At 38.8% G+C, this 15,796-nt stretch overlaps 1 protein-coding gene and 1 non-coding gene across 4 annotated transcripts in view; both read right to left on the bottom strand.

Moving 5' to 3' along the window:
* Positions 1-623: 623 nt before the first annotated feature.
* Positions 624-695, bottom strand: trnap-ugg (transfer RNA proline (anticodon UGG)). Its single transcript has one exon. It is a non-coding gene; the product is annotated as a tRNA-Pro (tRNA).
* Positions 696-1,713: 1,018 nt separating this feature from the next.
* The window catches only part of grb10a (growth factor receptor-bound protein 10a), a 40,580-nt gene continuing 26,497 nt past the window's right edge, over positions 1,714-15,796 (bottom strand). For 2 of the 3 annotated variants that reach the window (XM_057355342.1, XM_057355343.1), the window contains 12 exons: positions 12,268-12,424; positions 10,411-10,526; positions 9,727-9,801; positions 8,450-8,587; positions 8,143-8,253; positions 7,788-7,886; positions 7,105-7,182; positions 6,726-6,842; positions 6,559-6,625; positions 6,365-6,452; positions 6,132-6,225; positions 1,714-5,674 (listed from right to left, as the gene is read on the bottom strand). In XM_057355342.1, coding sequence (XP_057211325.1) covers positions 5,528-5,674; positions 6,132-6,225; positions 6,365-6,452; positions 6,559-6,625; positions 6,726-6,842; positions 7,105-7,182; positions 7,788-7,886; positions 8,143-8,253; positions 8,450-8,587; positions 9,727-9,801; positions 10,411-10,526; positions 12,268-12,424 — 1,287 coding nt within the window. In that variant the 3' untranslated portion in view covers positions 1,714-5,527. Of the gene's footprint in view, positions 5,675-6,131; positions 6,226-6,364; positions 6,453-6,558; positions 6,626-6,725; positions 6,843-7,104; positions 7,183-7,787; positions 7,887-8,142; positions 8,254-8,449; positions 8,588-9,726; positions 9,802-10,410; positions 10,527-12,267; positions 12,425-13,134; positions 13,203-15,796 lie in introns of those variants that run through there. The other variant, XM_057355344.1, reaches the window with a different exon arrangement.

Raw genomic sequence — 15,796 nt, 5'->3', positions numbered from 1 at the left:
AGAGCGCACATGAAAGGGTGGTTTCTGTTTACTGTTTGTGTATACGTGGACAGTTCTCAAAATTCTGTAACGTACAAGTAATGTTTGCACCCACTCCTTGAGAAATAATGACAAATAAATCATCTATGAAATAGTACAAACTACTATTACTGCATTAATGGTTTATATGTATGTATGTTCTTGGAATGATCCGGAGTAGGATCTGACTTATTGTTACAGCAAATAGCATGTGCAGGCCACCAGATGGCCCCGTTGGACAAGACAAAGCACCACAACTGCAAACTAAATTAGTCTTTTTTTAAGGGAAAATACAAAATATACCGTAACAAAATGTGGATCAAGAACCAATACTACAACATACGTCATTAAATAAACCAATCAAAATCCTCTGGAGGTGTTTGGACAGCCCTCTTGTAGTTTAAATCCCATCCACTTGCAGCTGACAAACCCATTTGCAGTTGGCTCTGACCTCCATTTATAGCTAACCAAATCAAAACCAAATATGTCTTCACAGTGTAAATGTTTTTTGTTGTTGAGAAAAGCGAACTCTTACTGGAATATGTCAGGCACTGTAACAAACTACCAATCTCTCTTCTTAAATTATATTTGTCAGATTAAAACATGGGCTCGTCCGGGATTTGAACCCGGGACCTCTCGCACCCAAAGCGAGAATCATACCCCTAGACCAACGAGCCGATAATACATAAGGCGTGAAAACTGCTTTTTGCAGTTCAGAACGCAATTCGAGTGTAAGGCGCTGGTAGTGAATCGTTTCCAATATCTTAAATTACAGTGACACCGTGTCTACACAGGATGCGATACGGTGCGGTGCGGTACGACGTGACAAGAGACAATAGAACGTATTACAACTCGTTTTAATTTTAAATTCTGTCCACACCGGACGTGGCGCGATGCGGCGCGACAATCCGATTAGAACAAGCCGTATGTCGCGTCGCGTCGCGTGGCGCCGCGCAAAGGCCGGCGTAGACACGGTGTGAGTGCAGGAATCACGACGACATGCTTAAATTGCAAACTTCAAAGGGAACTACACGTAACCATGTTTATTCAAGTAGCTCAACTTGTGAAAATGCGATTTTGGCCGATGTAGCCTATTACACGTCGACAATTTTCACACACATTCAAGTAGCCTATTCCAGGCACAACCTGACAATAAATTACAAATAAATAATTCTGTAAATGATCAGTACTAATTAGTTAGAACTACTATTGCGACCGATCTTCTGTGATCGACGACGTATATAGTTGCTCTAATGATTCATTACAACAGAAAATGACTTGTTTACGTTTTTGCCACCAGATGACGCTATTGGAAAAGAAAAATCACCACAACTGCACACTAACGGCACAAGTAATCACCATTCGTTGCTACACAACCAACATAGAACGCGACATATCATGCTGTACAAAATCGGACGTGTGGCTCGTCGGTCTGTACTCTAGGGGTACGATTGGTGCGAGAGGTCCCGGGTTCAAATCCCGGGTTAGCCCAGGTTTTACCTGTTTGCACAGGTAACCAACGGTCTGAAGGCCAATCACAACTACAAACCAGTTTTGGTGAACCAGGTTGCCTTTAAGCACTTGAACTTCACATTACTTGTATATAATAAGCAGTAGGCCTACTTATAAGGTACAGTGAAATGTTGAATATCTCCAGAGGCCGAGACATTTAGTGAAATTTTGATGTAATGTAAACATCAGTTTAATAAATGCCGACAGAAAAGGCAACAGGCGACAATTGTAATTTAATACTGTAATATATACTCTTTATAAAAAGACATTTGTGACAAAAATGAAAACACCATACAAGCTAAAAATATGCACACTGGTACAAGTCGCAAGGGAATATGCATAATATGCATAACATCTTCATTGTGTTTTGGAGCTCACCACATTTACATAGTTTTAGATGATGTTTAAAACAGTGTTAGATTCACAACCTCTCCTAAGGCTTCACATACTTCGAGAGTTTCTGTATTTTTAATAAACACAGATGCATGTGAGCCAAACCTGCATGTGAAATCCTCGCCGTCTTCCCACAGTAGTTGACATCCAGCGCGCCTAACTAAAGTCTTTCTTTACAGTAGGGGAAAAGAGGCGAGTTAATATTTCTCATGCATGTTTGACATTTCAAATTGAAGATCCATATACCAGCAAAGGTTAACAAAAGCATCACCCAAACATACACCTTGCGCCCATATGTATTCCAGTTAGAATATAGTTTGTGTCCAGGTGTCCTTGTCTAAATCATGCAGGCTGAAACTGTGATTATTGTAATTGATAAACAAAACGATTAATAATGAAACCATACTGTAATAAACATGTTTTGGAGGCTTCCATTGACCACATCTTTGAATCCCTGACACTACATGAGCTTTAGAATAAAGATGCTAGTTGGTTTACTGCAAAAAATGAGCTTCTTCCTCTGTATTATTGTCTTTTTGCAGTACAAAAATCTAAAGATTTGCACAGGTAAATCGAGATAAGTTTACTTCACTAGGCAAATGACCAAAGACACCTAAAAAAATAAAATAAAAAAGTATAAAACAAGCAAACATTTCTGCCAGTTAATGTAAGACAAATAAGTCGGGTTTTCTTACCTCAATGTCAGATATTTTTGCTTGTTTTAAGCATAAACACTCAATTTTATTAAATACTATTTTTATTGAGTAAATACATCACTTTCCTTGTCAAGCAATAATCTTGATTTTAAGAGTTTTTAGATATTTGTACTGCCAAACAAGACGAAGATACTAAGCAAGTTCAATTTGTACAGTGGTTAAACGACAACTAAAAAGGAACAGTCCACCCCAAAATCAAAAAAAAATTGTCATCATGTTCTCCCCCTCACACTGTTTAATACTTTATTTTACTGTGAAACACAAGACTAAATTTAGCAAGAGGGGTATGTTTTTATACAATTAAAGTGAATGGTGCCCAAGGCTGTCTTTTGTGCTCAATGATCAAATCAAACCCAGGTTTCATAACAAAATAAGGGCAGGTAAATAACATCTTTTTTATTTTTGGGTGAACCATCCCTTCAAGGCAAGGCCTTGACTGACAGAGACAAGTAGCTAACCACTGAGATGAGAAATGTGCTTAAAGCGTTCACTTAAGTTCAACACAGCGTGACTCTTACGCGGTAATAAAAACAAAGGTGCTTGTGTGTTATCATAAAGTGTTTCACAATCACAGTGTGCATCATACACACTCTCGTCCTTCAGGCGCGTGTGGTTCTAGCTCAGCAGTATAACAGTCGGCTGGTCAGAGTTAGCATAAAAAAAAAACATGAGCGGTTGACATAGCTTAGACTTGCTGGGCCAGTGTTGAAAGGGTAACAAGGTGGACGTCAAGAACAGAACAAAAATCGCTGTAGGCACAACTATCTAAGTAACTGTACACCAGCTAACCTTTTGTGTTGCAAAACTGGCACGGGAGCTAATCTCCTCGCCGCATTATGTCACTCGGCTCTAGAGGATTACAAACGCCCACGAGACGTGACTTTGCAACTCCATCTCTTTTGTTATCGAGTATGCGACTGTGCGCGTTCGTCCCTACAGACTCTTGATCTGTCCCGGCCTGTCACTTTAAAGATTTTAAAACATGGCTCAAGAACAGCACAGTAATTTGAAAGGCAGTTATTAAGCTTTGGGTTTCTAAACTAAGTTCAATTAAAAGTAATGACCTGGAAGATAAAGAAAACATTATGACCCTCATGACTTGTGCTCGGGGTGGGCTACGCTACATTAAAGAGGACAGGGTCATGTTTAAGAGGACCTTTAGGGCCTAGACAAATTTCAATGTCTCTGAACTTCAGCGCAGGGAGCAGAATAAAACCATGTAGGCAACGCATTCAAATTTATTAACATTAGTTAATGCATTAGGTATCATAAACTAACAATGAAGACGAATTTTTGTTTACAGAATTTATTAATTTACTAGGTTAAGGTTAATTGTATTCATTTCCTATTGTTTATTGTTCATGTATGTTGCTCCTTAATACAGGAACCAACAAGTTTACTTGAAATGTAAAAAATGCAGATTGTCGAAAATACTAAAATTCTGAAAAAAGTTTGTTTTGCTACTTAATTTGATTTTATTGCATTAACTAATGTTAACAGATTTGTATTGTTACCGCAATAAAAGTTGCCTCCTGACAGTGAAAATGCTAATTCAGTGGCTCACAGGCCACAGACTTAATCCAGATGATCTGGATCACATAGTCCCCTATTGCATCATTTGCAAAGGATGAGAATGAAGGTCTTAAAGGGACAGTACAGTCCAAAATTTGTCATCAATTACTCACCCTTCCTGTCATTCCAAACCTGTATGACTTTCTTCTACAAAACACAAAATCAGATGTTTCGGAAAAAAACGAACCAAACAACATTGGACACCATTTACTTCCATCGTATGAACACATTTCTTAAAATATAATCATATGTTTGAGTCATATACAGGTTTTGAATGACAGGAGGTGATAAATGATGACAGAATGTTTATTTTTGGGTGAACTATCCCTTTAAGATGTCGTTCCTATGTTCTGGGTTCGTACAACATAAGCACTACTGACAGAATCTGTCATGGTGTTCATTAACACTATAAAATACTAAATGTGTAAACAAAATATTAAAAGCGTCAACATTGTTGTTGTGTTTTCCCACAAAAAGTGGGACAAGTCGTAATACATTTTCTGCCGTTATGAACAGAATGCAGCAGATATTGTCAGAGGTGCTTATGTTCAACAACTTGAAGACAATGCTTAAGTAAAATTCCTAACGTAACTATCTATTATGCTGGTGAAGCATAGCAATCAAGTATAATTCATCGAAGTGCAAGTTTGCCACCCCTTGCAGTTGTTTCCTCCCTGCTAAACACATAGTGAAGCATGCATGATTGGTTGTTTTTCGGCTTTCATTTACGACGTAAAGTTAGACCTCAAACTGTCACTGCCTCTCTATCTAATTCACTATACAGGAAATCCCCAGGAAAAGCGCAGATGATTTAAAAAAAGGAAACAAGAACAGAAATGTTGGAGGAAGGCAAGTGGGTAACAGTTGCTGTTTGCTCAGGATGAAGCGGGTCACCTGTTTTCAGCTCGAGAGTGCAAAATATTCAGGTAGGAAATAACATGATACATATCAATCGTCATCAAGTATTTTTTGCAAAGTTCTTGCAGACACCATACAAATAAAAAAACTGTCCTGATCTCATTAGTTTACATGGAGTATGGGGGGGGTGGATGTTGAATCTCCTGTCGTGTCCTACACTATGACGAAAAATAACTGGAGTCACTGGACATCACCACAGACATTGGTTAAAAAAAGTGGCATCCTCATCAAAAACAGGGCGTCCAGGAAGATTCATCATGACTCGAGTGTTTCCATGCTAATCCCGGAGCGGAGAGTAAAATCTTTCTATATGCCCCTGGATTGTGTCAGCTTGTAAAAAATGACTGGAAATTATATAATTTCATTTGTATCATTTGTATGGATCAGGGAAGAGGGGGTCATAAGGCCACCATGGTGCAGGGGTGCTTCAGTTTACACGGCAGGACGCCCCTGTTGAGCTGGTAGAATTCTACCAGATGGATCAGATCTGTAAACTTGGTGGAGCCATCATCAAGACTAAAGAAGACCTGCCCGTCCTCCTCGAACTGCCAGAGAAACAAAGACGATGCATGATGAAACATTCATGTTTTTAATTGTCCTAAACTCATTTTAAAGATAACAAAAACCTTAGCTTCAATTTAAAGGGATAGTTCCCCCAAAAATGAAAATTCTACGACTTTTTTTCTTCCGCAGACCACTAAAGAATTAAGAATGTTTGTAACCGATCAGCGGCGGTTCCCATTGACTTTCATTGGTTTTGTGTCCGTACAATAGAAGTGAATGGGTTGTTCGGTTACCAACATTCTTCAAAATATCTTCTTTTGTGTTCTGCAGAAGAAAAAAAGTCATACAAGTTTGAAATGCCAAGAGGGTAAGTGATTACAGAATTTTCATTTTTGGGTAAACTATCACTTTAAAGATGACATACTCCAACATAACATATTTTCTGTATATACATATCATATTGCCATAGTATTCGAAGTACTATATTTATAGACTCACAGGTAAAATCTGGAAGTGTTTAATCTTCTGATGATGGCACAGCGTGAGAACAAATGCTTTCGGGGTGCTCTGGCTGTCCCTCAATAGGAATAACCTGCGAGACAAAAAATAAACCTATGACTCATTTTCTTTCGACCTGGCATTTAAAGGAGCAGTTAACCACAAAAAGAGCAATCTTAAGACGATATTCTTTATAACCAGAAAATAAGTCGCTACTTGTAAAAATATCATACCCATCCACTTGACCCTGCTGCATTATCATCTTGTGAGACTCTTCCCTCTGTATACGGCCATGAAACCATAACTGTGTCCTGTGGATGACTGGAGAGACAAAAGAAAAAAAAATATCTAAGAAAAAAACATTATCTAATCTAAACCGATCTAAAGAATTTAAAGATTCACATAAAAGTTAAGCTGTAACACTCACCTGAACACAACGGTGAGGGATGTAGGGGACTTGGGCTTCCCAGCAAATTCATTCTCTGACTCCGCTTCTACAAAGAGAAATTAGCATAAATTAACAAAAGAGCTCTATGCACCTTTTCCCATTACCCGCAATTCATAAAGCACCTAAATACTCAAAATTGTACTCACTCTCCAGGTATGTCCCTCCTCCATGGCAGCGCTCTGAGCCTCCACAGGGTTGTCAATCACACGACCCGTTCTGCCTGAGAAATCCATCGCAACCAGCGAATTCTCAGAGACACTCCGCTGAAGAAAAAACACTGCTGTCAGTCACTTGCATTAACAACATGTTAAACACGTGAAATAACTAAATACTTTGAAAATTAATCCTATTCGTCCCTACAGAAACTTCAGTCTCTCAACAGTTTCTACCGTATTGGCATTTTTTTCATTTAGTAGACACTTTTGAACGTAACTGTAATATTACATTGAAGTTCAACAGCAGAACATCAGCACTGATTCACATATTACAAACACACATATGATCATAAGCAGAAGCGTCTCTTACCACAGGTGTAGTGAAGTTTGAGATGTCTGACTTTCTCTGCTGAGGAGTCTTGTAGTTTTGATATAGCTGAATTCCAAACTGGAAAGAGTTTTGGTGTTAAAAGTGATAAAGTGTATACAGATCAAAGTGTTTGTGTATATGGGGTGTCAGATCTGTGTAAATGCCTAAACACATGACGTTTGTTTTAAAGGGATAGTTCACCCAAAAATGAAAATTCTGCCATCATTTACTCAGCCTCTTGTCATTTCAATCCTATATGACTTTCTTCCGCAGAACACAAAAGAAGATATTTTGAAGAATGTTGGTAACTGAACAGCACCGGCACCCATTCACTTCTATTGCATGGACACAAACCAATGCAAGTGAATGGGGCCAGTTAACAACATCTTCTGCAGAAGAAAGAAAGCCATACAGGTTTGAAATGTCAAGAGGGTGAGTAAATGATGACAGAATTTTTATTTTTGGGTGAACTATCACTTAACTGTACAATACAAAATTCTTTTAAAGTTCTGAACCATAATAATTGACGTGATTTTTGAACACGATGTTTGAACAAAACATGATTTTTTTCCACAGTACAATATTTCTAATTTGGTGTGAACAAGTTCATAGAGATTGTCTTTTTTATGGCACACGCTCAGAGCTGCTGTTAATAGCCCCAGGGTGTGTGTGCGTGCGTGTACCTTTAAGAGTCTGAATGCTGTCATCCAGCACGTTCGGCTCTGTTCATCCTCAGCACACAACATCTTTAGCTCCTTCTGCTCTGTCCTGCCCTTACTGGGCTGTCAATCAAGCAAGATATCTACTGTCAAATCAAGGCACTCAAGTTAATAAGGACTAGCATGCACTGCACCTGATGAGGCACTGGTAGTTATTATTCACAGGGGAAAATTGATGCAAAACTACAACACGTCTTTGTAGTTTTGATTATTTAAAATAGAGATCACACTTTATATTTTTAACCACCCTGCAGCTGGGAAAGCTTTTCGAGTTATTTGAGTACAGTAAATAGCGTACAATATCACAACACTAACTCACCTTAATACAGAACTGGTAGTCTGTGGGCGCATTGTGCATCTTTTTGCCGGTTGTCACTGTGAAAATATTGCTTTCCTCCAGGTCCGACAGAACCTGCAAGTGCCTCGGCTCCTGGAATGAAAACACCCGCAAAATGTTTCCATTAACAACTTTCACCTAAAGCTCAGCATAGGGAATGAAATTTATGCCACATTTACCAGGAAGGTCATTTTCCAAGTGTGCAACGTCAAAAGCTCATACAGCAGGATAAAATAAAAGCTCACATTCTTCATACTATTTATAAGTTTAAACGATAAAAAGTGCTTGCCTTCGACATTCCTTTGGTTGAGTAGTACAGCCCAGAGCGGCGCAAGAACATGTTGAGTTTTTTCCAAGACTTGCGTCCCGTCTCTTTCATATAAAGGAAACCCTGGATCTCAGGACAGCTGCTGGAATTCAAGAAATTCTGTGCAGGAGAGAAGAAAACAGACCCACGTGAGTTCTTCAAAGCTCGAGGCCTTACATGCTTCATTGAGGCCGACACTCTTATCACAAGACGCAAGCATGTGCTCAAAAAAACCAGTTTAAATCCACGAGGACACGTATGCTTTTATCAGAATCATTGTCAATCACATTGAGCCAGATTAAGATCACAAAATGGGAGCTAATACGTTTTTTTTATGTTTTTCTGGCATATTAAATAAGGTGGTGAAAGATGACAGAAAAAATTGTACTGGATAGAGATACACTACAAAATCATTAGCAAAAAATCTACAAATATCCTTTATTTTTTAATACAATTCAATTCCAAACACAATAAGTGTAAACATTCCAAAAACAAGACATACTATATATTTCAAGATTTTATATCTTGCTTCCAGAGAAACCCAAAAAAAAGTGTAATGTCTTTGTTTAAGAAAAAGATTTTTTTCAAACATAATTTTTCTTGTTTTAAACAGAAAACTTGAAGCAGAATTCTCAGATTTCTCTACAAAATTAATACATAATGCTGTTGTTTCTTAAAGAAACAGTTCACCCAAAAATTCTGTCTCCATTTCCTCACACACAAGTTGTTCCAAATCTGTATAAATTTCATAGTTCTGATGAACACAGAGAAAGATATTTGGAAGAATGCTTGCTAAAAAACAGTTCTTGGCCACCATTGACTACCATAGTAGGAAAAATTGCTTTGTAAATTTCTTTGTTCAGTTGAACACAAAAGAAGATATTTTGAAGAATGTAGGAAAGCAAACAGTTCTGGGGAACTCTTGACTACCATTGTCATGTTTCCTATTATGGTAGTCAATGGTGGTAGTCAAAGAAGTGTTTCGTCCAAATATCTTTCTCTGTGTTCATCAGAACAAATATATTTATACAGATTTGGAACGACTCGAGGGTGAGTAAATGATGACAGAATTTTTATTTTTGGGTGAACTGTCCCTGTAAGTGAACAGATCTTGTTATGAATAAAATAATTTTGTAAATTTGTAGTGCATAGTCATGGATTAGGTATTATATTGGTCCTTATCCCACTAGGCTATTGGCTCAAATGCCTAATAGAGATTTACTGCATCATCGACTGTTTCAGCTATATGCAACTCTCACCTGCAGCAGCTGGGACTTCCGAACAGAGCCGTTCGATTCCTGACACCACGCTACCATCTGCTCCGGAAAGAAGTTCTGTGAGAAAAACAGAAGTCAGACCAGACAGATCCTTTGCATCAAAATCTACCAAATGTTGAAACACACATGCACATACCATCCTAAAGCACAGGATCTAATAAGATTAAGCTGAGTATTGCTGTGCATATTTTCCAAGCGTGCAACAAAGTCAAAAGCCCATAAATCAGGATAAAATAAAAGCTCACAGTCTTCTATAAGGCGCTTATTCCACGTCGGTCAAGTGTACTTGTCAAATGCCTTCAGTTTATAGGTGTTGAGTACAGGATCTCGGGGAAAAAAGCAAGTCACTTGCTTAGTGAGGTGGAACGTGTACAAGCTGTTCCTGAACGGCTGGAATGGATTACAGGGAGGATTTTCTCACATACCGTATGAAAAACAGAAATGTGGGAACTTGTCGGGTTTCAGTAATAGTTACATATTTAGGGGATTTGTAACTTGGAGGTCAGGAATCAAGCGGTCTTACAATTTGTTTGTGAGGATAATTGGACCTTAATTTTGATGGATTTAAGCTTGAAGCGGTGGTCCGACTGAAGAAAAGACATGGGTGGGCTGAATGTAATGACTGCGGCTGGGGAAATACATACAGTCGCACGCGGTGGGACTCACCAGTGGGTTTCTGAAGAACTCGTACTTGGCGTAATTCTTCCTGAAGAGGAACTTGCTCTCTGGGGACATGCAGGATTGGACCTGGACCACCTGTTCATGGTCCTCCAGACACCTCTCTACACAGAAATCAAGACAAACGGCTTAGAGTGTCCTAACTAAGTGTGACAAGCCGACACAATTTGTCTATTACAAATCATTTAATACATAAACACATTTACATTTACATAGGGCTGTCACGATAAACCGACGATCAATGTTACGTGATTTATGCACAGCTTTTGAGTGAAGTACGGGAAAATGCTGCTGCATCCGAAAGCCAGAGGGCGCTCTCGTGCGGAAACTCCAAATACGCACTGCAGAAGAAGACCATAACACGTTCTAGAATCTATGCCTATGGACATCTTTTTATCACTGTTATTCAAGCCTCATCGGGTATTTTTATGATAATAAAGTATATTTATAATGATCATGTTTGACGGGTATTGCTTTTTCAAATGCACATTATAAGCGACTGCTTTTAGATCAGCAGCATTTCCTACTGATCCCAGAGACGTGCTTCACGGACAAGCTACGCATTAAAAAAATATCGACACATTGCATATCGCAGCCAGCTCGATTACAATAGGATTTCGTGGTATCGCGATAAATTATCGTGCAGCCCTAAATTGCTTTGTAACATATATAATGGTTTTAATACTAATGGAATTAAACAGAATTTAGCAAAAGCATCACATTAGAATGTAAAGCATAAAGTGGACTAAAACATCTTATAATGCCCGATATCAATTTGTGATTCATTTATGTGATCCTAAAATGATCTAAATGAACCCTATATACCGTAATGTCCATGTATTTTAGGAAGCACTCAAAACCCCAACTAATGTATTTGTTGTGTATCTGACCTCTCATCCACTAATCTATTCTCTCTTTCTTATGCTTAGAGAAGGAGAGAGAGCACGACTCTGAAAGAGTAAAGCGAGGGAGGCATTGCAGGGGGATGAGGTCATGTATTTAGCTTGATTGCACTAAGGACTGATGGCAGCAAACTCAGCAGAGCCTCGCCGCTAATGGTTTACGTAACAGCAACGTTTCTAGAAGGTTACCGTTAAGTTGCCGGTCCAAAGTATTAGGGGAACACACAGAGTACGACTAAACCACATTATGATCAGCCTCTTTAGAGATCGAATCACACATCAGCTGACTAAAAAAACCACACTTCGTCACATGACATCATACTTTGCGGGGAAATGGTATCTATGCAAATGCACGTTGCGAATTGTAACGTCACAGGTTACTTTAGTAGGGCGTCAAAAAGCCTTTTATCACAGAGCAATCGGTGAATCTCTAAAGGTCAGTTAGAGTACAATCTGTTTAGTATGATTTAGGCAGGGGTTAATCTGTAATCTGCCTGAGAAATAGGCAGTCACACGTGTCCTCATTGATTGCCAGTGAGATTAAGAACTAGATCTTTGCAGCGCCTCAATCTTATCTATAAAAGCATCTGAATATAACACAATTCTTCTGTTTTAAATCTGCAGTACTAAATCAAGCCCGAGGCTACAGTGCATTGCAATTTTTTACAACCTGTTGCACATTTTTTATGAAAACTGTGCGTACGTGCAGCCGTGCGTTCAGTATCCCGTAGTGTTCGAGCTTTACAGTAAGCCTTAATAAGAGCACAAGTGTGTTTGTGTATAGTGTGTGTGTTTAAGAGTCTGGGCTCGCTGAAAGGTGATTTCCTGTTAAGGGAGTGCAGAGCGCAGGGAACCCAGCGTCCCCAGACAGAACAGCGTGTCCTCCAAGACTGGGTGTGTACCGAACGGACGCGTACAAGAACCTTCACACATATTTGCTTACCCAAACCGAGCGCGGCATGATGCTCCACTAAGGACCAGCAGTTGTCATCCAGGCAGTGGTTCTTGTAGACCAGGAACTGGCACACGTCTCTGGCTGTCATGTTGGCGGGAACCTCCACGACTTTTCCCACGCCATCCTCGCTGTAAACCTTGATGATCTGTGAAACGCACGCACAACTTGAGGGCAATGTTCTCACGTTGTAATTTGTTATGCAATTAGAGATGCACTTTACACAATGCTCAAGATGAGAAAAGACGTTGTACAGGTTGTATGGACACATAAAATTGTGAGACCGTCTGTCAGAAATTGTAAACAGAGGACAGGTGATTCCTACTGAGAGATATGAAAAGTACACACAATTTCAGTTAGACATGGCTAAAAGAGATGCACAACTGTGAATTAATATTTTAATGCATTTTCACGTTTTTTCAAAGTATTCGCACGGATTATCAGTGTTTAGATGGAGTGTGGCGCTCATAAACCTGGCTCAAACATGCAACGCACATGAGGATGTCAGGGGGGTGAATTCACATAAATGCCAGCAGCCCAGAAACAGAAAAGGAATTCAGAGAAAGATTTTTTTCATTCTTACTATGTACATGTGCACAACACAGAAACATCCAGAAAATTAAAAATACAAATGTGCAGGACATTTCACAATACACGCTTCTAAACGCACACAAACTCATTCACGTAAGCACTGTGTTAAACTCAACTGCAATGCACATACTTTCTTACAACTTGAAGAACCTATCCAAGTCATCTACAATATATGCGTTTTTTAAACGCACATTCCTGAAAGCGAACTATCAATCATCTCTGTTTGTGGAGTGTCAGTCTATGAAAAGTAGCCGCTGTCACTCTTACCTCTCCTGCCTGATACAAGCAACAGTCCAACGAACACGATGGCATTTTCACTCTGAAGTGATCTCTCTCGCTCACGCAGAGAGTGTGAAAAAGGAAGGGGAAGGGTAGGAGGAGAGAAGAGGAGGAGAGGATGAGAAGCTCAGAATGGGTTGCTGAAATGAGAGAGAGAGAGAGAGAGAGAGAGAGAGAGAGAGAGAGAGACAGAGAGAGAGAGAGAGAGAGAGAGAGAGAAACTTCCATTTGTCATGAAAATTCATACTTTGAGTTTGAGACCTTTCTTAGTAAAGCATATTTATTTTTACTAGGTAGTGATGGAATAACACACAGTATCTGCTGATATTTCATTTTGAGGCATCGCCCAAATAATATATAAGTTATGATGCCCGTAATAACAAGTTGCAGAATTTACACTGCACACGCAAACTAGAGTAGCGCTGCACCCCAGAAACAACACTCAAACTTTCAACACACTTAAAAAGATTCACAAAAGCACTGTGACCCTTATTACTACTAAATCATCTTTCTGAAGCTAAAACTGAAACTAATACTAAAAAAGTTAGATAAACGGGTTTTTATTCAAATCTGACTGAATCCAGACAATTTAAAGGTGCTGTGTGAGATTTTTTGGAGGATCTATTGACAGAAATGCAATATAATAACTATATCTTCAGAGGTGTATAAAGCCTTACATAATAAAGCGTTATGTTTTTATTACCTTAAAATGAGCTATTTCTATCTCTTACATGGAATTCGCCATGTTATTGCTACAGTGGCCCTAAACGGACAAACTGCTCAACAGAGCGCAGTTCGTAAATACGTTATCTCCTCCAGCAAAGAAGCAAAAACCAGATGACATCTTAGTTCCGTGTCAGCCACCGTAGTGCTTCGGAAGCGAGGGGTGGAGTGAGCCGTTGGTTGCAATTCGTAACCTGACCACTAGATGTTGTTGCTTCATTTCAGACACTGGATCTTTCAGATATGGGTTGACAAATAAGCCGTACATGTCCTATGGTGTGACAGCAAAAGTGTAGGAAAACTAACAATGAAGATAAATCTCTCCTATGCTATTTTATACATATTTAATAATATATTATTTTATATTGTTTATGTGTCACACCATCAGAAACATGCACGGTATATTTATCAACTATCCATATGTAAATGTACTGTAAACCTCCCTCCTGATGTAAATGAGATGATATGGGCATAAAATTCATAATATTTCTTAATGGCGTGCTCCCAAGATGTTTTCTAATTTAATTCATTGTAAAAAAATTATAAAAGAAATGATTTTTACACAGAATGCATCGTCACACATGCAGGATGTATGAACTAGGTCTAATAATCACTCTTACTTTCTACCCCACACCAAACTTTGGTTCTGTCAAAGTTTTAAATTCTCTGGTTCCCAGAAAGCCTTGAGACTGAGTCTCACATCCAATTCTCACAACACGCACACACACACAGTGGGATTTTGTTCTCATTCTGTTTCACTCCTGTTTCTCCCCCGACGTTTGCCTTTGAACTCCACAGCCACAGAAAATCTTTTCCTCTCTTTCTCAAACCTCAGCATATCACAACCCGAAGACTGTTTCATCAACACGCAACAGAGGCCAAATCCCAGTAAAATCCCTTCTCCCACAACGCCAGGAAAAGTCATTTTTCTTCTTCTGTCATACTGAACATCGTACCTTACATTGACAAAGTGTTTGAGCTCTGTGCATGCATTCTTTAAGAAATAATATATAAATCAGATCTTATATATAAAGAAAACAACATAATGGACTCGATAGTGTAAAAAAGACAAAATTCTGGTTTAGCATTTGGCCACACTATTAAAACAGTGGAAATACAATGGTTTGCAATGCAAACACTTGAGTTTCACCCTATACTGCGTCTCGAGTCCAAACTCCCTTTAAGCTTCATGACGTCTGAGTATTTACTCAATGTTGTTCGAATGCATCCTCATAGTCATGTGTCTGTTTGCTCTGAACTGTTATGTCCCGCCTCGGCTGGTCACATGGGAAGATTGTTAAATGTTCAATAAAGCTTTCTAAACATTCTGAGGGTCACACGGTAACAAAGTGTTTGCCTGGAGTCAATTGAGGGTTGTTCAAGCATTGTTCTCTGTTTGTCTATAGGGGGTGAGGTTAGCAAAGCCTGGAATATATAGGTTACAGTAGAGGACCAATATTTACATAATGTACGTCTGCTACAATACATCAGTGCTGTGACAATACATACAGATAAAAAGTTGAGTAAATAGTTATAGAGACACATATATAGATAGAGAAACACAGTTCTTGACCACCATAGTAGGAAAAATTACAATTGTTGTAAAAAGTGCCCCAGAACTGTTTGGTTTCCTACGTTCTTCAAAGTATCTTCGTTTGTGTTCAACAGAACAAATACGTTTAGAAAGCCATTTTCCTACTATGGTAGTCAATGGTGTTCAAGAACTGTTTGGCTACAAGCATTCTTCCAAATATCTTTCTCTGTGTTCATCAGAACAAAAATAAAATGTATACAGATTTGGAACAACTTGAGGGAGAGTAAATAAAGCAACTAGCATGTCACATTTTTTTTTATTTTTATTATTTAACACATTCTTTTAAAAAGTGTAGATATTCACTATACAGTTGTTTTAACTGGTATCACAAAC

This window comes from Triplophysa rosa, linkage group LG16 (genome assembly GCF_024868665.1).
Source record: "Triplophysa rosa linkage group LG16, Trosa_1v2, whole genome shotgun sequence".
Classification (NCBI taxonomy): Eukaryota; Metazoa; Chordata; class Actinopteri; order Cypriniformes; family Nemacheilidae; genus Triplophysa; species Triplophysa rosa.
Note: the sequence above shows the minus strand (reverse complement) of the source record. Positions and strands in the feature narration are given on the sequence as shown.